The following is a 25,714-nucleotide window of genomic DNA, read 5'->3' as shown; positions in this document are numbered from 1 at the left end:
GCGTCACCGCGCCCCCGCGCCCCGCCCCCTTGCCCACCTAGCTGGGCGGGGCTCGGCCGGCGGGCGCAGGTGGCTTTGGGCCGCTGGAAGTGGACCCCGGAGTGCGGAGACAGGCCTCCAGCGGCAAGAGGAAAGCGACTTGTAGATTCCCGCTGTACGGGTGGAAGGGGACAAACGGAGTCCACCTGTATGCGCCTCCCGAAGTGCGCTCCTTCCGCAAAGGTTTTGGGAGCCCACAGGACAGGAAATACGGTAATTCACCCAGGCAGCCTTGAAACAACAGAGAGAGAAATATGGTAACGCCCACCTACATTTCCAAGGCCATTCTTTCAGCACGCATAAATTAAATATGTGGTGTATGTGGGGGCCTAGTGATACAGAGGTGAATAAAATGCCCCACTCTTACCTCAGTGAGGGGAGAGAGGAAAAATTTGAATAAAAATCCCTCCACTTCTTGATGGTCCCAATCTCTGAAATGGCTCGTTAAAGTGAAATATGCAAAGACAAGACCTCCCTTCCCAGTAGAATCTGTTTCCTCTCCTTTTGATGAGATTAACCAAACTGACATAAGAAGTCAGGTTTGTAAAACCGACCTCGATCTTTAGGACCGATGAATTGAAAGATCACTTATGCGGGTAGAAACTATGTGTTGTTGCTACTAGAACTGTCCCTAGCTCGAAGTAGGCGCTCAACAGTTGTGGCGTGAGTAAATGGGTTGGATCAATTCTGTTCGAGCTATATGACTTTTTTTTTTTTTAAAGGTGCATAAGGAACCGAAGAGAAATGCTGGCGATTCACACAGGCCCACGATCGCTAACCAATTGAGATGTACGAAGCTGTGTCCCCGCCTATAAATTTACCAGGTAGCCGCATCCCACCACACCCGCGTACGATGAAATTGAGTTTTCTCCCGTCCCCAAACTTGACTCTGAGAAAAGCGGATTAAGCAGTTAACTTCGTTTTTGGAAAGGCAGAACAGAACGGAGGGGAAAAAAGAGAAAAACTCCTTCAATAAGCAACACAACTCTTCTTTCCCAGTGTGGAAACTCCACGAACTGAATTCTGTAACCTCAGTCTTCCCTCTCCAGCCGTCACCGAATCAGAGTTAAAAGGGAGTCCTGAAGTACTCTAAACGTGCTTCAAACTGTCCCCTCCGAGGAGCGGTAGGAGTGATGTCATCACAGAGCGACGACAGGAAGTAAGCTTCGGGGCTGCTGTGCTCCAGTAGGTCGTGCGTGAGCCAACAGGACCTGACAGGAGGGCGATCTCTCCCCTCTTTTTCTTACCGCTATGGATAATGCCTGCGAGTCGCCCACGGAAAAAGGTGGAGAGGCAAGGGAGTCAGATGAAACGGCCCCTGCTCCCGGGGTCCCCGGGCCTACAGATACTGACGGAATCCCGGAGGAAACTGACGTGGACGGAGATGGGGACTTGAAGGAAGCCACGGCCGAAGAAGGCGAGGTAGGGAGGGAAGTGTTGAGGCTGGAGGAGTATTCCGAGATTTTTAGTGCTCGCCCGACCGCCTTCCTGGTTGGTCCCTCCAAGCTAAGATAAAACCCTAACTCACCATAACTCTAGATATGCAAAGGTGGGCGGGGAGAGGGAAGAGAAAAAACTTTAATGCTGCTTCGGTTCCAGAGACCTAGCCATTGGGTTTAATACTTTTAATCCTTGCCCTTACCTGGCAAGGCTACTTATAAGGGATTTTTTTTTTTTTTTACGTAAACTCTACCCCCAAGGTGGGACTTGAACACGACGGTGAGATCAAGAGTCGCCTCCTTCCCTCAGGAAGCCACCCAGGCGCCCCTCAGGGACTTTGGCATAGCCTCTTGGTTTTCCTGGTGAAGAATTGGGACCTGATGTCACACTAAGACTTAATGCAAGAGCTAGAAGCCAGGATTCCTAGAACCCCTTTGACCGAAATATGGTTTCTCCTAGATGTTGCTCAAGCATAACTTTGTCATTACACGCTGCAGAATCGTTCAGTGGAGACTGTGAGAGACTTACTGGGTTAGTCACGTTTTTACCTCCTTCCAACATTTAACTACTGCATTGACCTGGGTGCTAATGTCCAAGGGTCTCTATAGCATTAAAACACCAAACCCATCCATTGTGCCACCCCAAGAGCCCAGCAGTGTTGTCTAACTGAGCATCAGTCAGCGAACCAGAATCTCCGTTCTCTCCGTTCCATTTCTAGAAATAAAATCTTGGGGTCTTAGAGGTTCTTAGGGATTTATAGAGGTCATAAGGGAGGGCATCCTGTTAAACAGAAACAGCCTTTCAGAGCATTAAGTTGCATCAAGATATATAAAGTAAGAAGTTCTAGAAAAAGAAAAATGGGCTGAGGCTATTTCAAGAAAGAGCCTTGAAAACAGATCTGAAGGACAGAGAATATTTGAATAATTGACTTAATTCCATAAATAGCTCACTACATACAGAAATTTGCACCCAACAGAGGATTTTTTTTGTATTCCTGAAATACTTTTTAAAACTTGACCATATACCAAACCATAAAGAAAAACACAAATTCTTAGAAGTAGAAATCAAACAGGCCACATCCTGCAATAATCCTAAAACTTAAAACAAAAAGCTTCTCCCCATCTCCACTCCCCCAAAAAAACTAGCACCTGAATATTTTAGTTTATTTTATTTTTTTAAGATTTTATTTGTTTATTCATGATAGTCACAGAGAGAGAGAGAGAGGCAGAGACACAGGCAGAGGGAGAAGCAGGCTCCATGCAGGAAGCCCAATGTGGGATTCGATCCCGGGTCTACAGGATCACGCCCTGGGCCAAAGGCAGATGCTAAACCGCTGCATCACCCAGGGATCCCACACCTAAATATTTTAAACTGTTTTTTAAATAGCCCTTAGATGCGGTGCCTGGGTGGCTCAGTCAGTGAGGGTCTGCCTTTGATTCAGGTCATGAACTCAGGATCCTGGGATTGAGCCCCACCTCCACTCCCTGTTCAGCAGGGAGTCTGATTCTTCCTCTGCCCCTCTCCCCCTGCTCATGCATTGTCTGTCTCTCTCAAATAAATAAAATATTTTTTTTTAAAAATAGCCCTTCGGTTGCCTGGATAGCTCAGCAGTTGAGCGTCTGTCTTCGGCTCAGGTCCTAATCCTGGGATCCAAGATGGAGTCCTGAATCAGGCTCCTTGCAGGGGGCCTGCTTCTCCCTCTGCCTGTGCCTCTGCCTCTCTCTCTGTGTGTCTCTCATAAATAAATAAATAACATATTAAAAAATAAATAAAAAATTAAAATAGCCCTTAAAGAAATTAACAAAGAGAACATGACATCAAATCCTATGGGCTTTGGCCAATACCTTATTTACAGAAAAATTCATAGCTTTCTATATTTTTGTTAACAAACAGGAGATAAGCACCCAACTCAAGAAACGAGAAGAACAGAACAAACCAGAAATATCTGATGTTCAAGTTTAGGCCAAACAAATTTTAATGTCTAAGAAAAATGGCTCATTTTTAAGGAAGATATAAATCACCAAAATTAAAGCACAGAGAGGTTAGAAAATGTGTATTAAATAACTAGAGAAGAAATTGAAAAGTTTTTTAAAGATATACTACCTTCACTTTCACCTGCCCCCTTATATTCCTGTATGAGTTTATGTGAGTTCCTCTTTAGGGAAAACAGATTAAATCCCATTAATGAGGTTTGTTGTGTCTTTTGATCTTACATTAAGATGGAGAGGATGAATTTGGATTTTAATTGCTATTAAACATCTAGTACGAGTAAATTTATGTTAAATGCTTATGTGGGGAGAGATTAATAAGAAATCTATCTTCAAGAACTTTTCAGTCTAGGGGACGCCTGGATGGCTCAGCAGTTAAACATCTGCCTTTGGCTCAGGGCATGATCCTGGAGACCCGGGATCGAGTCCCACATTGGGCTCCCTGCATGGAGCCTGCTCCTCCCTCTGCCTATGTCTCTGCTTTTCTCTGTGTCTCTCATGGATAAATAAATAAATAAAATCTTTTAAAAAAAAAGTTTTCAGTCTAGCAATGGGAAATAAATATTAGTATGATACAATAGAATGAAAGATAGGAAGAGAAGAGCACTACGTGTTAGAGAAGCTCACTTTTAAGTTCCAAATCCAGGGGCGCCTGGCTGGCTCAATAGGTAGAACATTGGACTCTTGATCTCAGGGTCATGAGTTCAAGCCCTAGCTGAGGGTAGAAATTACTTTTTAAAAAAATTATTAAAATTTCCAAATCCAAAGAAACACTGTTTTGATGGGAAGGTGCCTCCTTTTTAATGTTCTTTCCAGATGGAATCATCAGCAATAAAGAGTTCTATAGATTTAGAGGCAGAAGAGCTGGCTGGTTGGAGAGGACTTTTCTGACACCCCCTCTAAAGAATGAGATCAGGAAAGTGGGCTCAAGGAGGCAGAGTGGTTTTCATGATGTTTGGCACATCGTTTCTTTTGTAAATACATACTAGAGCTAAACTGGAAAACTGGATTACACAGCTGAGCTATAAACTTCTCTAGGAGAGAGAGTGTGTCTTACGTATGATGGCACAGCCAGGGCTTGGGACCAAAAAACTACTGAATAATAGGTTTGTTGTGTTGTAATGTGAATGAACTCTTACCTTGCCCAAGTCTGGAATGTAGGCTTCAATATATATATAATAGGGTTTCTTTCATCTTTTCAGCTCAAGAGTCAGGACATCTCAGATTTAACAGCAGTTGAAAGGGAAGACTCCTCTTTGCTTACTCCTGCAGCCAAAAAAATAAAAATAGATACCAAAGAAAAGAAAGAGAAGAAGCAAAAAGTGGATGAAGATGAGATTCAAAAGATGCAGTAAGTCACTTCGTGATTTTTTTCCCCATTCCAAGGCTCTAATTTGACCACACAAAGTTAATAAGTTTCTTTGGCCTTTAAATTTTTTTTACTTTTTTATATTCAAAAGAAAATAAAGCAAATATCCTATGTTACATTTTAGGAAATATAAGTAAAAAGAAAGATAATCACTTTATTACCAGAGATAAACACTGTTCATATTTTGGTATATAGTCTCCAAGATATTTTCTGTACATACATATCTAGAATTTTTTTCAAAGATATTACTATTTGTAACCTGTTTTTCATATTATATATGGTGAATGTTTTCCATATCAGTAATTATATATCTAGGTCATAATTTTCTTTACTTGGAAGTAGCTTCATTGTAGTGTTTTGGGGTTGTTTTCTTTTTAAGATTTTATTTTTAAGTAATCTCTACACCCAACATGGGGCTCAAACCCACAAGCCCTAGATCAAGAGTCACACACTCCACTGGGCTGAGCCAGCCAGGCACCCCTCACTGTGTTTTCTGATTATAAAAGTAGTATGGGCTCGTTGGAAATTATTCAGAGAATACAGAAAAATGGAAAAAATAATTACCTATAATCCCACCACCCAGAGTAACCCCGGATATATATTTGATTATATACTTCTTCAGATTTGGGGGTTTTGGTTGTTGTTGTTGTTTTCAGATTTGTTTTTAATGTTTGATATGTGTAGCTAAATATTTTCTTGTCAGTAAATATGCCCATAAATCCTCAATTGCAGTGGCTTCGTTATATTCCATTATGCAGATAAATAACCCCTATAGTTCCTTTTTTTTCTTTTGACAACATTATGACAAGTATCTTTGAGCACATCTTCACATACTTGTCCATTTATTTCCTAAATAAACTCCTAGAAGTGAATTGCCAGTTCAAACGGTATGAATATTTTCAAAGGCTCTTCATACACATTTCCAAATTCTTCTCCAGAAAGGTTGTTCACTTCACACTCTACCAGCAGGTATGAGTTTTTGTATCCTCCCATTCTTATTAATACTGTGCTTTATAATACTTGTCTGATTCATGAAAATGTTATTTTATCAATTTTAATTTCTTTAGTTAATAATGAAGGTTAATTTTTCTTCTCTATTGGCCATTGGTATTTTTGCAAATTCCCTATTCATGTCCTTTGCTCGTTTTCTAAATTAATATAGCCATCTTTTTATTTATTTGAAAGTATTAATCATTTTCCATATATTTTACAAATATTTTCCCCCAAATCTATTAATGTTGAAAACTACTGGTTTGAATATAAATTTATGTATCAAATGTTTACCATCAATGTGTAGTAAAGGTATAGAGTTATGAGGAGAGAGAGCAGTGCTGAAAATACAATCTAGATAGTATATTATATAGTGACCCAACATTGTTATTCAAGTTTTTATGCTTAATGAAGTAGAAAGGAAGTTGTATTTTCACTTTTTCTCAAGTTCCTTAAGAATAAAAATATTTTATCTTCATTCCTTGTATGCACCAAGCCTAATGCTATTGACCCCTTGAAAATTCACTAATTGTCCGAAACTTGCTTTTATTGATGTAATAATATATCTTAAGCATTCATTCTTGTAAGCCACTTTAATTACCTGAATCTTTGTCTAGAATCCTGGTTTCTTCTTTTTCGGAGGAGCAGCTGAACCGTTATGAAATGTATCGCCGGTCAGCTTTCCCTAAGGCAGCCATTAAAAGGGTAAGAATGGACTACCACACTTCATTTCCATCAAATATGAGAGCTGAACTAGATGCATGAGCTATGTCCATTGGCATTTTGAGTGAGGTGTTAGTCAAACGGGTGGATCATTCATGCAGGAAAATAAAAGTGACATGCCCCTCAATTATGAATTGGGAGTTTTATATTATAAGGATACGGTCTCTACATACAGAGTAAGTCACTGTACACCCAAATCCTTGTTTTAATAGTCTTAATTTCAGCATCCAGCCTTTAGCACTTTTTTAGAGAAAAACTCTTAAGGGTACTGTATTCCAAAACCAGTTCTTGACTATCTTAATTCATGGTCTTTGTCCTTCTTTCAAGCTGATCCAGTCCATCACTGGAACCTCTGTGTCTCAGAATGTCGTTATTGCTATGTCTGGTATTTCCAAGGTCTTTGTCGGGGAAGTGGTAGAAGAAGGTGAGTATTATTGATACTCTGGTGGTCTTATTTTCAAGATCTATACTAAGGGACCTATTAGAGTACTTGTGGGAGTTTCCATTTGCACTAGGAGTTAACCAAGTGGGGCACCTTGTATTCAGGAGGGCATGACCATTATTCCTCAAAAGTTTTAATACTCAGAGACAAGGAAGCATCTGGGAAATCTCCTTTGATTCTTGTCCTCAGCCCAGGGTGACAGAAGCAAACTTATTTTTCTCCAATGGACTTTGTTCATTTCTGATGCCAAATTAAAGACATAAGAAAAGCAATCACGGGGGCTCACCAGTGTGGTGGATGAGGTATAGTCCCCAGTGTTATGACCCATGGGAACTGCCCTCTGTCCGTCAGGAAAGAACCTGGCTACTATGTATTGCTAATCTTGTCAGAGGAATGTTTTATTTTTTCAAGCAGAAGATATGTTTTAAACTGTTGCCTATGATAAAGCCTGATATGATATATTATACTAAAGTTAACATGACCTGTTTCATAGCATTCTCTTAAGAAGGGAAAATGTCTTGGTTTATTTCCTTAGCAAGCTTAAGAAGGGTTAATGGGAATTACAGGATTCAAATGGATTGTGTGATATGAAGTCTTTGTGTGACAATGAAGCTTTCTTCCTGTCCTCTTTTTTAGCACTGGATGTGTGTGAGAAGTGGGGAGAAATGCCACCACTACAACCCAAACATATGAGGGAGGCTGTTCGGAGGTTAAAGTCGAAGGGACAGATCCCCAACTCAAAGCACAAAAAAATCATCTTTTTCTAGATCAAAGCCTAGAAAGGCCTGGTACTGAAGGAGGAAGTACTGGTTCTGGACTTCTTCCTACTACATGAGACTTTTGCACTGGTGCTTTAGTATCTCAGTCCTCCAAGGATTCCATGATGATTTTTAATGTCTTTCTCAGAACTCTGATATTCATCACATCTAAAAGGCATGCAGCCTGTTTCATACATGCTTGACTAAATATTGGGACCTCTTTGGGTATTTTTGAGGCATTTAACTGTTTGACTAGTTGGAAGAAGGTACATGGGCCTTTAAGCATCTTCTAGACAGGGAAACTACTTTCAGAGAGAAAAACCTTTCTAAGAGAGCTTTGATAGTTTCACACTGAAGCATGAAGTTGCTATGACTTAGGTTGTTTCCTCCATCTGGTTTTAAGTAAATGAAACTACCAGAAGCTTTTGACACGAGATATTTTACCATGAAGAACACAGTGATAATGGAAGTAGCAGAAAAGTTTGCCCTTGTAAATGTGTAAAGTTCTCCTATGGATTATGGTGAGTGATCATTAAATGTTTTCCAACTTGCTATATGTGTATTCATTTTACATCTAGTTGGTTGGAATGGGGAGAAGTTCATCATTCTTTTTTGGTGTCAGAATAAAACTGGTCTTGGCTTTTTTCGAAAATTTGAGCCCTTCCCATTTTCTACTAGAATCATTAAGATTAAAGAGTATTTAAACCCTTAAAAATAATGTAAAAGCCCATATATTTCAGGTTCCTATAAACAGAAATACCACAACCAACGTTTAGTAAGTTTAATTTGCTTTTTTCAGGTGGTTCACAGAACCAGTACGCTCAAGGTTTGATTGGATAATGCAACATTAAAATTTCCCAACACTGACCAGTATTCCAGTTCATTAGATACATTCTCATTGGTTTCCTCAAATAGAGGGGAATGGAGTGACCTTTTATTGACAGTGATTAGCAGTAATAAGGCTACTTACTGTATATAATTGGCAATCCCCAAGAATTCTTTCCTCTGTCATTCAGTGTTATAGGAAGAAGAGTTTTGAAGCTGTTCTCTTTTGATGCTTTCCTGAGCACATCTTAAAAGATGTCAATCTGTTCAGCACCCTGATGGAGGGGAAACAGCTTGGACTCACAAAGTTGAGCAAATCTGACTTTTAGTATCTTACATTAAAACCCGTCTTTAAACATACATGTAGCCAGTGAAGAAGACATTTCAGTGGGGCATTCCACAAAGAAATGCTGTAAGACTCAGGTTAAATCTTGATTGAAAACTAATAAACTGGAGAGGGGAAAGGCAGATAGTCTCTCAGCTCTAACAGGAATTTTTATTTATTTATTTTTTTAATGATTATAAGAACTGTATCTATTGCAATTTGAGATACTGGATGAGGCTGACATTTAAAAGTAATAAGGGAGAAAGGTCACATCTCAAGTCTAGCCACCTAACAATAAGATTCTCCTAGAGTGTTTCTCCTTATGTCTGTTGTAAGATAGGGAAAATAATCCCCACTCAACAAGAGCTACCATCCATACCTATCCAGAGAATGGGAATATTCCTACTCTAGTAGAAGGTGGGGGAAGATCGAGGTGAGGGCTGTAGTCCGCTAAAGGATGTTTCAGCACACCAGCTTCTCTTGAAACAGCAATGACTATGGTAAATCGCAAGGTAATGACAGCTTTTGCAGTTCACAAATAACCAAATGTCTATTAGCACTTCAGCAATGTTCATTTGTTTCCACAGTGTTGTCACATTACTAAAAATGATTTTAGAAGTATAGGTGAGTATTAAATTATAAAAAACAGACCTTTAGTGTAAAGGTTTAGAATGGCAAATTCCTGTATCACTATGGTAATACTTCAAACTACCTGCCTTCCACTGCCCCAGTGAACTGGGCTAAAGGAGAACTAATGTAAATGAGCTAAATGGAAGCATTTAAATTATGGGGTATGTTGAGGAGCAGTGTTTATCCCTTATATATATTCTGTACACAAAAAACATTCCTTTCAGAACCACGAAAAGGGTACATAGAATTTGAGGCCCATGGCAAAATGAGGGTCAGGTTACATAAAACAGCAAAAGCAGCCATCACAAGAATAGAACCCATTCCTTTGGACTTAAGTCAAAGAAATGAGGTTAATTATTCCAGTGAGTTGAAAACAAATTTGAGATCAATAACCACCCTGCAGCTCAGCTAAGGGATATTTAAATTAGTCCATATGTACTAACACCTATCTCCAATACACCCATGTAAACAGGAAATCTTGACAATCATAGATGATATATAGTTGTAAATACTTCACAGCTGAAATGGTGATGTGCAGCAGCTGAGGTCTTTGAGAGATAGTGGTGCTATCACTCCAGACATTTTCTTGAGGTATTGTTATTTCTTGTTCAGAGTCTTAAAGCTCCAAGACAGAAATTATAAGCAGTCCAAAGCACTACTATTTTCCTTTCTTTTTTTTTTTCCTTTACCTTATATCTATCCTAAGGACTAACCAGATCACATTTCTTCATTATGCGTATTTCCCCCAACAAACAGGAGTATGAAGTTATACAAGATAATTGTTAATAAAATGCACTGAGACAATGACCCCTACCATTTCCTGCAGGAGGATTTCAAGACACAGGGCCAAGGATGCCACATAGGAAAGTCAGAAATTCTAGAGCTCCATCTGTCATATGGACAAGAAATCCAGAGAACCTGGAAACCTGACTGAACTCTGGCCACTGAAGGGCTTAGCCTGGATGTTTGCCAGATTTGCTTGTATTGCCTATCAGCAAGCACAGGCTTAAAGTGAAGATATATCAAGCAATGCCCATTAGGCATTTTCTTTGCATGGAGGGATACGAGAGGGACCAGAGGGACACTGGGGAGGTGGGGTGGGGGGAGGGAAGGGAAAGAGAATCAGAATGTGATTTTAAACCAATTCAGGGGGCAGCCCAGGTGGCTCAGCAGTTTAGTGCCTGCCTTCCACCCAGGGTGTGATCCTGGAGACCTCGGATTGAGTCCCATGATGGGCTCCCTGCATGGAGCCTGCCTCTCGCTCTCGCTCTCTCTCTCTCTCTCTCTCGTGTGTGTGTGTCTCATGAATAAGTAAATAAAATCTTTTTTAATAAAATAAAAAAAACCAATTCAGGTGAGTCTAAGTTTGAATGATTCTATTTTCCGGCCACTGATCTCCCTCCTCAAGGCCTCCTCTAAGAACATTAGAAAGGCCGTACCTGAGAGGACCAGTGATCATTTTGTTCAAAATTATGCCTCCAAAGGAGCATTAAGGGGGAGTGCATAGAGGAACACAGTTACCCTCTCAGTTGCGGTGTATCAAATATCACTAGTTTTCCATGATTCCTTTGGAAGGCCACCATACAAGGATTCCTCTAAAACCTCCGCCACTCATATATAGCTCTGCCAGCATCACTTGCTGAACAATGAGCAACTTAAGTTTCTGATTTACTATGAGAAGTGCTTTCTTGTACCTAAGGCCATGAGGCTAAGCCCCAAAGCTAGTATATCAGGACTTGGTGAACATGTCCTTCCTCTCAGCTGGATATCTGATTTCACACTACCCTCAACTTTTATCTTTCCAGAGTCCGAGCCAACATTCTACACGTGTCCTCGTGTGGAAGTATCTCCACCCCCTTATAATTTTTGCTATTCTCTGGACCTTTCCTCCCTTTACCACATATTTTGTAAATAAGGTCACTATCAGTGCACAGATAATTTAAGCCATTGAAATGGTTTTCTATGAAGCCCTATTTTTTGTGTTGTCTCTGTGAGCCCTTCCTGATAACTCATTTGGGCTTTGAGCCAGAGCAGCACATTGACCCCACCTTCTCAGCAATGGTTAGGTTACTGTGCTGAGTTCTAACAGCTTGCTGCCTTGCTGATTCTTCTATTACTTTATACTTCCCTAGACTGAACCTTACCTATCCTTTTCCTGTGTTGTCACAGTTTGGCTTGTGGGCCTTCTGTGGTTTGGTTTTGTTTAATCCCTTCTGGTTTATCTTTACTGACTGCATTATAATATCCTACTTTCAGGTAATTTATAAAAACCTTAAGGTTAAACTAAGCATCAACTCACAGGAAACTTCCTCTGTTCCTCTGTTAGCATTATCTCCAGAAAGATGTTTATTCTTAAGTCTCTAAGTTGTTTCCTAAGCATGACAAAATATTCCTGTATCTCATAGTAACTGTTGTTTTTAAAGTTGCTTTAGAGAAGACCTTGACAAAAGTTCTTTACCAGTCTGAGAAAATTGTATCTTGTTCTTTCTTGGATGTATGTTTCTTTTTATCCTCAAAAAACTAGAATATGCAAGTCAGGCATGATTTCCCACAAAGGAAAACATTTCTCTTTCTCCAATATGTCATGTGATTAAGACTTATGTGACACCACCGAATCACTAATTTTACCATCTTACCAATTCAAGGTAAGTTAGCTGATGAACTTCTGTCCAATAAACATAGCTTGAAGTATATTACAGAGCAGTATGGATGAAGGTAGAATGCTGGGGAAGAATCAGGTAGGAAAGAAAGGGGGGAAATAGCTCTTTCATGGGGCAAGGAGAATACCTAGGTAGGTTGAAGGGGTTTTGTTTTGTTTTTTTACTTAAGCCAAAATTACATAATTTTAAAAAGCCACAGTGATAGAGGGTTATGAGAGGCAACAAGTTGAGATGTTTACATTACAGTTTAAAACACATTTTCAGCTCCCAAACCACCAAGTGCAAAGGAGAGTGCTGGTAGAAAGTCCCAGAACTGGGAGAGCAGATGTGCCGAGGAGCCCAGGGAGACAGAGGAAATCACTTCTGAAGTACAGCTGTGGAAGACAGAGAGCACTCCAGCAGACAACAGTGGGCTCAGGACAAGCTCCCCTAATGATTCTTACACATTATACCTTCAGCCTAGCTCATATTTTTTTCTTGATTTAAATTTTCAAATAAATTATGTTATAGAAAGGTAAGATGACACAACTGAGCCAGTACCATTGTTTACTTTCTACCATAGCATCACAATGATGATAGTATAACAAAAGAACCTTAACCCTGAAAAATGTGATTGCAGTATCAGCCAAGATGGTATAAGCTTGGCTCCTTTCCCAAAAAAGGCAGCATCCAAGTCTCCCTTACTCCTGTGCCTCTCCTAGCCCCTGCCCTGCTGGCTATTTCCTATTCCACTCTACTACCATGGCCAAAGCTCAGGCCAGAGACTTTTCAGGTCTGCTACAGGAAGCTCTGGGACATAGAATCTTTGGTGGCTCTGTGGGTGACTGAGGAGTGGGTACTTTCTCTTGTTCGCACAGGTTGTAGAGGAAGCAAATGTCTCTGCCATGAAACCAAGTGGTGAAATGGCCCTATGGTGTCGAGCAGATCCACCTAGTGTGCAAAGGGCCAAAAGGCTTTATATAGGCATGACATGATGCTTGAGCCACGTGCAAAGCTGCCCCCCATTCCTTAGAACGTAGTCGTTCTTTGCCCTGTGTTCCGCCCAAATCAGAACAGCTAGGAGGAAGGACAGCACGAGGAGTGAGTTGAGTGCTCCCCAGTCCCTCTGGCATCCTTAGCAGATTTCAGTGCTGGCTGCTGCCTTCTGTCATAGGTGGTGCTATTGCTGGTGACCTCCTTCTCTCCCCTTGGCACACATGGCTGAGCCACTGTTATCACAGCTCAAAGAGGGGATTATATTTCCTAATCTCCTGAAGCAGTCTTTCTTTATCCTGGTTGGCATTGGCCAATGCTTGTTTAGTTTCTGTAAGTTCCTTTTGTAGGGTATGCAATTCTTTCACCTGGAGAATAATAAGTAATTTACAGTTAATAAATAAAGTAACACGCTTTGCAAAAACATCTGGTAAGGGAATAAGGAGTCAGAATTCAAGCAGAAAGATCCACAAATTTGGTGATCAAGAGAACCCAACCAGAACTTTCTAAAAGCCTAATCCCATCTTCAGAGTTCATCAGTTATAAGGACAGCAACAGGTGGAATATACGATCACTAACCATTTATCTACAGTTCCTGACTTATATCCTCTATTAAGTACTTCTAGAAGTTGCTGCTAGGTGACAGGAGCCCCAACCACCCAGCTGTACACAGCATAGACAACCTTTTCAGCCCTCTGAGTTTTACCAGCTTCTGTAATTACAGCCATTAAGGGTCTGTGGGTACTGTTCAGTTAGGTCCCTACCTGCTGTCCAAAAGCTTCTGTGGGCACCAGAAACATCTGTTCTTTTGGGGGCTGCCTCTTCTCACTTTTATGGACTTCAGCCGATGGTCTGTCTTGAGGAGCAGCTGGAAAAAAGTAAAGGTTCTGAATGGCAAACTGCTGCAAAGACGCAAACAGTTCCTTGTTATCACCTATTCCCTTATAGGAGAAAAAAGGCAGAGAAGCCGGGAGGCTGGAAAGCCCAACTCACCGCCTATGTGGAACACACCATCATCACTCCGCTTCAGCACAATATGCTCCATGGCTAGAGTGATGGGGATAGGGCCTGGTGATGTTGGATAGATGGGGGGGATATCATCCTGTAGGAAAGAAGGAAACCATATCCTGTTGGAAAGAAGCCGATGCCCCCAACCAGCTGAGAGCACTTCAGGTAACAACCTATGCTTCTACCACTCAGCTTAAAGCAGCTTTATGCCATTAATTATGTATCCATACACTCTTGCAAGGTAGAGAAGCAGAACTGAGTACCTCCTATTTTAGAGATGGTTAAACTGAGGACTAGATAATCTAATGGGCTTATTTATAGTCATGCTGCAAGCCAGAGACAAGGTCAGGGCTAGAGACAAGGTCTCCTCACCTAAATCCAGAACATTTTGATGCAACACACATTTAGGTATTACTATAACCTTCACTAACAATGCTAATATGCATTTACTCACTTGATAGTCACCATGTTGTACCATGACAAGGGAAGAAGTGAATAGCTATCACTGCCAGAATTCTTTGCCTGACAGAGTCTGAGGTAAAAACCAAAAAGCTCCTCTCACCTTTAGGGTGATCCTGGAGTGCAGGAGCTCAATCTGCATGGGAACTACCACTGGGATCTCCTCATCCTCCAAGAAGGGCCCCAGGCCATTGAGCACCGAAGTGAACAGCTCAAGGTCACAGCCTTGAAGCAAGAAATGCAGGAAGCCGTTCTGTGTGGCCAGTGAGGAATGAACAGCTGCACCAGGCCCCACCTCAAAGCGAAGGCCCACAGCTGGTCTGATGTGGTTAGTCTTCAAAGTTGAGGATTCCTGAAAGCTTGTACCTTTGAGGAGAGAGACAGAAGGAAAAAATTAATTAGCAGGGACTATTCTAAGCACTTTACATATATTTAATATTCATAGCAATCCAATGCCAAAAGTATTATTATCAAGCACAAGCAGGGGAAGCAGCAGAGAGAGACGGAGAAGCAGGCTCCCCACTGAGCAAGAAGCCCAATGTGGGGCTCGATCCCAGGACCCTGGGATCATGACCCGAGCCAAAGACAGACACTTAACCCACTGAGCCACCCAGGTCTGCCATAAATAACACAAAATTCAGAATAGTGATTCTCTATGACAGGTGAGAGGTAGAGAAATATTCAAGAGAGGGGCTCCTGGGGACTTCAAAGTTAATAGTATGGTTCTGTTTATTAAACTAGGTGGTGGTATACATGGGTTCACTGTATTTTTATTATTTCATACCTTACATATATTTTTTAAGTATTCCTTGGTATCTACCCAATATTAAAAAAAATATTTTTTAAATGCTAAGCTCAGCTCTTTCCTGTTATCTCCTAATGTACAAATACAAAAGGACTGAATATGAATGACAGAAATTCCCGGATCAGATATAGTTTGATGTCAGCAGCTACACAAATGAAGAAGTGGACAGTGGCTTCCTGTATAAGCTTAAGGAACACCTGGGTAATGAAGATGATGAACAGCCATTGAATGCAAAGAACTCTGGGAGGTTCCCTGCAAGAAGAAGGCATCACTAGAGTTTCTCCTAACTGCTGCTGGACAGGACCATAGGCTTGGCACAAGGACAGCTAACCTTGGGACACAGTGACAGGAGCAAGAAGCTAGAGCTGCCCTAGATAAATCCCAGTTCTCCTGGAATGGCCACCATCCTTACCTGAGCACTGTCCATGCAGGAATTGCCAGAGTCCAACGGTTCCCAGCTGTTGGAGGGTCAGTTCTTCTGCCTGCAGGGCTACAGTCAGATCCTCACCACGTACCTCAATCCCCAAAGACACTTCATTCACCTTCAGGACCAGAATGGAGACCTGTAGAAGGATACTCTTTTAGATGAGCCGCTTGGAAGCTTCTAGCCTACAGCCTACCCTCTGCAAAGAAGAGTAGAGCAGCTGACCGGGTGAGGGCTGAGGCCTTCTCCACTGGGTGAGACCGAACTGTTGGCCTCTGGTGACCCCTGGCCATAACTCTCCATAACAGGGCTCCCTTGAACTCCAGCATTGTCTAAGTCATTTGGAAGAGCTCCTGGTGGAAGAAATTCTGGACCAGACTCTGCATAAGAAAGACAACAAATGAGTTTGAAAGTCAAAAATTTCTGTTCAAATTCAATCTCTAAATACAATGACAACTGTGAAAAAAAAAAACCACTTATGACACTTATGATGCAATTGGGAATTTGAAAACTGGCAATGTGATAAACTTAAAAGAATTGCTAATAGGGTACTAGCCTTAAAGGAAGAAAATTCTGACACATACTATGAAGTGAATGAACCCTGAGGCCATTATGTTAAGTGAAACAAGCCAGTTCCAAAAGGACAAATACTGTATGATTCCACTTATATGAAGTACCCGGAATGGTCAAATTCTGAAATACGAAGTGGAATGGTGGTTGCCAGGGGCTGGAGGAGAAGGAAATGACGAATTATTATTTAATGGGTACATATTTTCAATTTTACGAGATGAAAAAAGTTCTGGAGATGGATAGTGATGATGGTTGCACAGTGATACTTAATGCCACTGAATTATAGCTAAAAATGGTTAAAATTGTAAAGTTTAAATAATATATATTTACCACAATTTAAATTTTTTCAAATATTTTTAAAGTCTATTTTCTAGAGATACATAATAAAAATATTTATGGATAAAATTATATGTTTGGAATTTGCTTCAAAATAACATGAGAAGAAGAGAAATGAACAGAAGTATATATGAAATAAGAATGGCCATGAGTTCTTAATATTTGAAGCTAGGTAACGGGTACATGAGGGTTCATCATTATTTGATTCCATCTACTCTTTTGCATATTTGAAACTTCCCATATTATTCCATATTCCAGAATAAAGCAAAACAGAGGTACACAACACCCATCTTAGGGAAACAGTGTTTTCATTTTATTTTTATTTTATTTTCACTTAGACACTCTTAAGGGACCATTTAAAAAGTCTCCAGTTCAAAAAGATGAAAAAAACCAGTGTAACTTCCAGTAGTGAGTGATTCAATTCTCAATAGTTACTCATTGTACCAGAGACAAAAGCTCCTATTTTCCAACAATAAAATACATAGCAAAAAAACAAAGAATCACCAGACAACAAACACACGCCACTGACACCAGCCACCAAACTAATCCTACTGCCATAGCTACATGACTATAAGACTAGCACTCTCTCTTTTGGTCTAAGTCTCATTCTGTGATAAAGGTCAAGTGTTAATCAATAACCTAGAAGATGTGTAGATAAAGCCAGAGCCACAAATCCACTAAAATTTCTCTGGTTTTTGGTTTTGGTTAAGAAAATGTCTATTTTATCAAATCTCAGCTCCTTTTGTATCCTGCCAGTATATAGGGAGCAGAAAGAACCCTTTCTGGACTTCAATGCCACATGGCTGCTTCCACCTACCAGACTCCAAGAGCATCACAAAGCTATCACTGCCATCACTGTCCACGGAAATCCGGTCTTCAGGACCACTGTTATCCAATGAAGCGCCATCAAATGACTGCTGAGATACTGTCCTCTTCATGGAGAAAAATCGGAGTCGGGCAGCTCCTCCACTCAATGGTGCTACTGCCCCCTCGTCTATTTTGGCCATGGGCTCCCTGTTTAAAAAACAAAAACCACAAACGTGGTTTAGAAGATATGTTTTGTCCCTTGCAACGCCCAACACTTTCAGCCCAAATAGTTATTTATACATAAATTTTGGTATCAATTATTATCTGCTATAAGGAGGTCATATAATTTTTCAACGGCTGGCCTTTCTGAATCTGGCATTTCAAACTGCGTAAGTGCCTCTGCTGTATCAACATTAAATGCCAAACTTTCAAGGTCATCCCATATATGGAGGAGACCAACTACTTACAGCCCCAGCACAAATTAATGACACCTGAAGCCACCCACACCCATTCCACAAGTATTTACTGAGATTCTTCTGCATATAAGGCACCATACTAGGCACAGGGTGGGGGTGGGGAGTGAATAAAATAATGAATAAGGTATCCCCTGTCCTCAATGAATGTATAGTCTATCAGGAGAGAGGAGATTTAAATACAACTATCACCGTTATGGGAGTAAATCACACACACCAGAAGAGAGGAACAGCAGTACCAGCCAAAGGCTAGGCCATATCAAAGAAGGGAAAGGATGACAAGAAGGATATCAGTAATGGCTTTATGGAAGGAGATGGCATTTGAGCGGGCCCTTGAAGGACTGTGAAAGAGACAGGGAAGGGGCATTTTATTGGGAAGAAACAGCATGAGCAAGGACATGGAGCTAGACAATAAAAAGTACCTTTGGAGACAGCTAGAGCTTAGGTTTTATTGGGGAGAGCAATGGAAGATAAAGTTAGAAAGGCACAACACACTGAAAAGAAATCTTTAAAGATCTTTTGTTCTTACCTTCCCATATTATAGATGAAGAAACTGACTCAAGGTCATAGTTAAAGATGAGAATTAAGAAAAATCCAAGTCTCCTAACTTCCTGCTAAGTGTTTTTTCCTGCCACTTTCACCACATGGATTGCAGCCAGATTACAGAAAAATGTGGATAAAAGGTTATATATGAAAGTGCTTTTAAAACTATAAAGTACATGGGATCCCTGGGTGGCGCAGCGGTTTGGCGCCTGCCTTTGGCCCGGGGCGCGATCCTGGAGACCCGGGATCGAATCCCACATCGGGCTCCCGGTGCATGGAGCCTGCTTCTCCCTCTGCCTGTGTCTCTGCCTCTCTCTCTCTCACTGTGTGCCTATCATAAATAAATAAAAAATTAAAAAAAAAACTATAAAGTACAGAGGGTATATGGGAAATCTCTGTACCTTCTGTTCAATATTGCTATGAACCTAAAACTATTCTAAAAAATAATCAATTAAAAAAACATAAAGTGGGGGCACCTAGGTGGCTCAGTCAGTTAAGCATCCAACTCTTTTTTTTTTAATTTTTATTTATTTATGATAGGCACACAGTGAGAGAGAGAGAGAGAGAGAGAGAGAGAGAGGCAGAGACACGGGCAGAGGGAGAAGCAGGCTCCATGCACCAGGAGCCCGACGTGGGATTTGATCCCGGGTCTCCAGGATCGTGCCCTGGGCCAAAGGCAGGCGCCAAACCACTGCGCCACCCAGGGATCCCCTAAGCATCCAACTCTTGATCCAGTTTAGGTCTTGATCTCAGGATCATGAGTTCAAGTCCCAGCATACAGCCTACTTTAAAAACAAAGCCAAAAAAATGGTATCTATATCTATATATAGATATAGATCTATATATATAGATATCACTTTTTGGCATAATTGATTATGTCACAGAAGTAGGTTCAAACTAAAACTAGAGGGTGTAAGGAAAAAGCCTGAAAGTTTTAGAATAATGAAATAACAAATCAGACCTGTGTTTTAAGAAGGTTGACCTGGCTCTTTCAAACAAGCTAGTGAGGAAAAGAGTTCCAATGAGGAAATCAGTTAATAGTTTACTGAAATAGGGACGCCTGAGTGGCTCAGTGGTTGAGGGCCTGCCTTTGGCTCAGGGTGTGATTCCTGGGTTTGAGTCCCACATCGGGCTCCTTGCATGGAGCCTGCTTCTCCCTCTGCCTGTGTCTCTGCCTCTCTCTCTCTCTCTCTCTCTCTCTCTCTCTCTCTCTCTGTGCCTGTCATGAATAAAGAAAATCTTTAAAAAAAAATAGTTTACTGAAATAGTCCACATGTAGGAACAGACTGCAGAAATGGATACAAGACTCCATAAAGTAGTATTCTCAAAGTGTCACACAGGTAGGAGCATCAGCATCAACAGGGAGAAAAAAGGGGCTTAGAGAAATATATATTCTCAGGCCCCATCTCAGACCTACTAGATGAGGAACTCTGAGGTGGGGCTCAGCCATCTGAACAAGCACTCCAGGTGATTCTGCAACATGCTTCAGTTTGAGAACCCCTGTTCTAGAAATTACAGTCAGAGTCTGACAAATGACTGGAACAGGCAGGAGAATGATATTACTGAAAAAAGAAAGAACTGGTCTGGGAGGGATAGGGAATTTAGTTTTATGTATGTGAGGTTCGCCATATCCCTGGGAAATCCATGGGGAACCACACGCAGTAGATGGTTTTTAACAAAGAATAGGGGAGGGGAGAAAAGTCAGAACCGAAAATACAGACTTTACAGTAGAGGAAGAGATGAATAAAATAACCTCGAGAGAAGGAATGGAAAAATGCACTGATATAAACCTTCCTGAAGTTTGGCAAAAAAATCAAGAACCTTAAAAATGTTTGCAGCGTTTGACCCAATAATAACCCACTTCTAGGTTTTTATTTTAAAGATTTAGATATGCATAGACTGGTGGCTCAGTCAGTTAAGCATCTGCATTGGCAAAGGTCATGATCCTGGAGTCCTAAGATTGAGCCCTGTGTCAGGCTCCTTGTTTGGCAGGGAGTCTGCTTCTCCCTCTCCCTCTGCTCCTAGCCCCTCTCGTGCTCTGTCTCTTTCTGTCTCAGTCTCACTTTCTCAAAGAAATAAATCTTTTAAAAAAGAGTTATGTTCACAAAAAACAAGGGCATTTAATAGAGCTTTGGTTCTGAGAAAAACTGGAAACACACTAAAGCCCTCTCCCATAGCGAGATGAATGAATAAATTAGGATACATCCATTTGCCAGAATACAATAGAGCAATTAAAAATTATGTATTCAGATACCTAACGAATGGGAAATAATTCACAAACATTAAGTGAATAAAACTGGAAATTTTCTAGATGATAGAGAAATAATTGTATTATTGTAAAAATAATATTCGTGTAAGTGTACGTGTATACACATAAAAGCATTCACATGGGTACCCAAATATAGGTATGAAAATTGGAAGAAAACAATCCTGATGTGAATAGTGGCTATCTCTGCATTGTCATGAATGACTTTGTTTTCTTCTTTATTCTTTTCCTACGTTGTCAACAAAACGAACAAAACTAGTTTTCATAATTTAAAACATAAAGATTGTAATAAAAGTGATTAGAATACGGACAGCCTGGTGCAATGGAGCAGTTAGGTTTATAGAACTGAAGGCAGAAGAGAGCAGCCAAGGAAGAAGGAAAGACTCCTCCTGCCCAGAAGCATGAGCGGCCGCACAGGTTGAGACCTGTAAGCGTTCAGGGCGACTGCAAGTACAAACACCACAGAGAAGCCAAGGACAGGGAGGACTGCGAAGAGACCGTGGGCTGGGCAGTCAGCATGTCAAGGTTGTGAGTGAAAAAAAGGGCTTGCGTCACACACCTTTCTCTTCCCTTTATCACCTCGGTCTCCTCTTTTCCCACCTCCCTTATGCTTCTCCATTTGGAAAAAGTAGCACATTTGGTGTATGGGACTCAAGGCTTTCAATCCTTGCCCCACCACTCAAGAGTTATGTGACCCTAAGCAAGTTTCTTACCTCTTTGAGCTCAATTTCTTCATCCGTAAAATGAGAACTGATATTAGTACCTGCCCTACAGGGCTGTTACAAGAATTCAATGGATTAACATTGTAAGCACTCAGGACTGTGCTTACACACACTGTAACACTCTGTAAGTGTTGCCTCATATTACTATATCATTTATCTCTGAAAGTTTTCCCTTCTCCTTCCTTCTAGGCTTTCTGCACCTAGCAAGTACTAGCACTGACATTGCTCAGACACCCACTTAGACCCACAATTCACTTAGACAAAGCTCCAAGGCCACTGTTCTTCAAACCATGGTCCCCAAAGCACAAAGAATCCCAACAAAGATTTCCCATAATCTTCATTATCATTCCTAAAACCACAAGGCACCAATGGAAAAATCCATACCTTTTCCATTCTTCTAACTATGCATTTCTGTATTTTTTCTGCTTACTCCCTACTGTTTCTTCAGTGTCTGACACAGAGCTGGGCACAAAGTAGGGGCTCCAAAGTTTTTTGTTGAATGAACAGATGAAATTCTTCCTTCTCTATTACTCTGGCAGACATTGATAAGGTGTACCAGAAAGAGCAAATCCAAAGCCCCAGCTTCTCTATTTATAAGATACAACATCCATGGGCTCATCCTTTTTGAAACTTCAGTTCCCTCAGTTATAAACCGAGGATACGAATTTTTATCACTATCTCATAGGGCTGCTGTGATGATCAAACAAAATGTTATGTGAAAGGCCACTAAAAAGAATAAAATATCATACAGATGCCAGGTATTATTATTATTATTATTCTCACAGAGCATAGCTGTATCTATAAGAGTGAATCAGTGAAAGAGAAGGGAAGATCCTATGAAGCAATAAATGTTGACTTGAAAACTGCCCAAGAATAGGCTAAGCTAAAAAAAAAAAAAAAAAAAAAAAAAAGAATAGGCTAAGCTACATGGAGGCATGTGCAAATCCAATTTCTGGTTCTTCACCTATCACAGGATTAGATGTAGTCCTGAAAATAAGTCTCTCCAGTTGGTATACCTATATCTTCTAAGTAGCCTGAAAATTCTTCCACTGCCCTGCAGGCAGCACTGAAAACTAAAGGCTTCGCACATTAAAGAGGCCATTCTATGCATTCTCCTGGACTACATGGCGCTTCCCAATCTAACAGCACACGCAGCAGAAGGCCTTAAGCCCAAAGACCAGAGCTAGGAGGAAGAGACAGGATGAATGAAGGAGGCAGAGAGCCACTCACTTGGCTGGGGGCAGGGACAGCATCTTGTGCATGGTGGAGGACATTCGGTCTCTGCCCTGACTGAAGGCATCCTTAGTCATGGATACAGCTTCCTTGGTAAGGTCCATAGTAGCATGTATGGCCTCCTTTGTGGCATCCTTGGTCATGTGAATAGCACTTGACAATTCTCCCTCAATGTTCTTCAAGGGCTTGAGCTCTGCCTGTCCATTCACAGCGGAATCCCTACCACATGGAGGCTTCACCACAGCTGGTGAGGTGGATGTCTGGGTTCTGCTCAGTCTCTTGGCCTGTAAGGAATCGACTGCTTCATGGCCCTTCCCTGCCTCCTGCTGTGCAAGAGAATCTGAATCCTGTAGTACTTCATTGCTATGAAGAGGCACTGGCCTGTCCTGGGATGCATCTAGATTTTCAATGCCACTATCCTCCAGAACCTTCTCAGGGCTTGGTAGGCCCTGGTCTGAGGAGGCATCAGATTTCAGCTCCCTATCCTCTGAAGGAGACAGCTCTGAATCTATGAGGCTGGTGGTATCTGAACCTGCAGAGTCAGCTTCAACAGCCCCAGGGGCAGGATGCATGAGCAGAGCCACCTCAGCACTGGGGAAGAGGACCCCAATGCAAGCTGTCTGGTCCTGCAGGGGGGAGCCAGTCATAGCCTCTGTATCCTTAGTCAGCTGTTCTTGAAGACCTTGTAGCACCTCCTTCAGGCGGAGTAGAGCCAAGTACTGGTAATGGTCAAGCCTTACACGAACATGTGCAGGGGAGTGTACAAGCATGTGGACATCTGCTGCATCCTCAAGTTCAGTCAGAGGCCCTTTGTTGTCCACACTACGGCTGCCTTCTTTCAAAACATCCATGACTTCTGTGAAGCCTGATAGGCTTTTCAAATCATGCTCAGTCTTTGACCGCTGATGGGGCACAGCATCAGAGGCAAGGGCCTCAGAATGGACAGGACTGCCAAAGCTAGCTGATGGTTTCAACCTCCCTTCTGTGGCCAAAAGGAGCTTCCGTGCCTGAGCTTGCTGCCAGCGAAGGGGTAGGCAGGCCCAAATGGACAAGGGGAAGGGGGCCACAAAATTCAAAGTATGACCTTTGAAGTTCTCTGTTCCCTCAAAGTCCAATGAGATCTGGGTGAAGTGGATGGACCACAGATCCTGGGAAGCCTTAAGCCTCTGGGGAGGGAGGGTACTGGGTTGAGGGATTCGGGAATCCATCTGGAAAGCATGATGTAAAAAAAGCATGTGCAGAAGGCTAAAGCCACCTGGAACCTTGGGAAAGTGAACATAATTGGAATGAAAGAACTCAGCAGCCGCAAAACCTCGGAAGAGACTTTGGAGGTCTGGACAACTACAATGTGGGGCATGACGTGTATTGGTGGCAGTCATGCCCGATGCAGAAAAGACGAGGGCCTGAGGACGATGCAACCCAGCCTGCTCTCTCTTCTCCAGCGGGAAGCTAACCTTCAGAAAGAAAATGAAACCCAATTCAGAATGGACATCTGAGTAGCCACAACCTGTTTTTAATACACATGTAAAAGACCAACCATTTGAGCTGTTATAGTTTTTCTTATTTCTATCAAAAGGATGAGTAGAACCCAGGATTATAGCCATGGAAGAAATACAGCTAGGGCTGCCAACAAGGAACAAAAATCCCACCCTCCCCTACCTTCAACCAGAAGGCATCCAGTCGGATATCCAAGTGTTCATCTTTCTGGCTTGAGTCTTCCAGCTTGTAGATAGCTTTGAACTGCTCTAAACTGCGATATAAATCCAGGCAGAAGAGGTTTCCCCAGAGCAAGCTGACAGGATCCATAGTAAATGTCAGACCATTTAACTGAATGTAGAGATTGGGACAGGGAACTAGAAAGCAGGAAAAAAAAAAAAATCATCATATATAGAGTAGCAATCAATTCCTACTTACCAGCTGATATTCATCTTATTATGAAGAAAGCAAAGATACATGTTTATAAAGGGAGAATTTTTAACAAAATGTGCTAAACTAACTCAAACACCTAAAATTCCTAGCAACAAATGAGAATACAAGCCATGGCCCCAAGGCTGGCTGCAAAGTAAGAAGTGACCAGATGAGATGCTTTACCTGGAAGCTCCTGATTATCGGGGAAGTAATACTCTGTGAACTCAATATGAATGGCAGAGACCTGAGTGGGTAGGTTGTGAAGCTTCCGACTGCAGGAGAGGAGTGTAGATGGCTTCTTACTTGGCTGTCCAGCTGAAGAAACCTACACAACCACACACAAGTTGCTGTTAGTACCCGTACAGCATCTATAATAGAATTTCCTCAATTTCCTCTGAGGTCATATAAAAGCCACTACAATCCTTGCAAAGTCTCTCACAGGAAGCAGAGTGCTTTGCACACTTACTGCAGGCATTCTCACACCTGCCTCACATCATCTGCAAGTTTATTTTTCTCGGGGATCCCTGGGTGGCTCAACGGTTCAGCGCCTGTGTTCAGATAAGGGCGTGATCCTGGAGTTCCAGGATCGAGTCCCACATCGGGCTCCCTGCATGGAGCCTGCTTCTCCCTCTGCCTGTGTCTCTGCCTCTCTCTCTCTGTGTCTCTATGAATAAATAAATGCAATCTTTAAAAAAAAATATTTTATTTATTCATGAGATAGATAAGAGAGAAAGAGAGCGAGAGAGAGAGGCAGAGACACAGTCAGAGGGAGAAGCAGGCTCCATGCAGGGAGCCCAACGCGGACTCCATCCAGGGTCTCTAGGATCACGCCCTGGGCTGCAGGCGGCGCTAAACCACTAAGCCACCGGGGTTGCCCGAATAAAGAAAATCTTAAAAAAAAAAGTTCATTTTTCTCAGGGGAACGGTTATAGTAGGGTATCAGAGGAAACTAAGGGAATTGCAGGTCCTGATCTCAGCAGCCATGCTCAGAAAGAAATA

General features: G+C 41.7%; 2 protein-coding genes across 4 annotated transcripts in view; one reads left to right on the top strand and one right to left on the bottom strand.

Annotated features, from left to right (window-relative positions):
- The first annotated feature begins 52 nt into the window (after positions 1-52).
- TAF11 (TATA-box binding protein associated factor 11) lies at positions 53-8,301 on the top strand. The gene is made up of 6 exons (XM_055329926.1): positions 53-252; positions 762-1,461; positions 4,670-4,818; positions 6,444-6,531; positions 6,877-6,973; positions 7,628-8,301. The coding sequence occupies exons 2-6, from the start codon at positions 1,291-1,293 to the stop codon at positions 7,756-7,758; spliced, it is 636 nt and encodes a 211-aa protein (XP_055185901.1). The 5' UTR covers positions 53-252; positions 762-1,290; the 3' UTR covers positions 7,759-8,301.
- Positions 8,302-8,515: 214 nt separating this feature from the next.
- Positions 8,516-25,714, bottom strand: part of BLTP3A (bridge-like lipid transfer protein family member 3A) — a 62,129-nt gene continuing 44,930 nt past the window's right edge. For all 3 annotated transcript variants that reach the window (XM_055329924.1, XM_055329923.1, XM_055329925.1), the window contains 10 exons: positions 24,899-25,040; positions 24,467-24,660; positions 22,805-24,261; positions 17,581-17,777; positions 16,083-16,237; positions 15,846-15,996; positions 14,732-14,994; positions 14,155-14,263; positions 13,926-14,029; positions 8,516-13,529 (listed from right to left, as the gene is read on the bottom strand). In XM_055329924.1, the coding sequence (XP_055185899.1) occupies positions 13,404-13,529; positions 13,926-14,029; positions 14,155-14,263; positions 14,732-14,994; positions 15,846-15,996; positions 16,083-16,237; positions 17,581-17,777; positions 22,805-24,261; positions 24,467-24,660; positions 24,899-25,040 (2,898 nt within the window). In that variant the 3' untranslated portion in view covers positions 8,516-13,403. The remainder of the gene's footprint in view (positions 13,530-13,925; positions 14,030-14,154; positions 14,264-14,731; positions 14,995-15,845; positions 15,997-16,082; positions 16,238-17,580; positions 17,778-22,804; positions 24,262-24,466; positions 24,661-24,898; positions 25,041-25,714) is intronic.

Source organism: Nyctereutes procyonoides, unplaced genomic scaffold (genome assembly GCF_905146905.1).
Source record: "Nyctereutes procyonoides isolate TBG_1078 unplaced genomic scaffold, NYPRO_anot_genome, whole genome shotgun sequence".
NCBI classification, from domain to species: Eukaryota; Metazoa; Chordata; class Mammalia; order Carnivora; family Canidae; genus Nyctereutes; species Nyctereutes procyonoides.
Note: the sequence above shows the minus strand (reverse complement) of the source record. Positions and strands in the feature narration are given on the sequence as shown.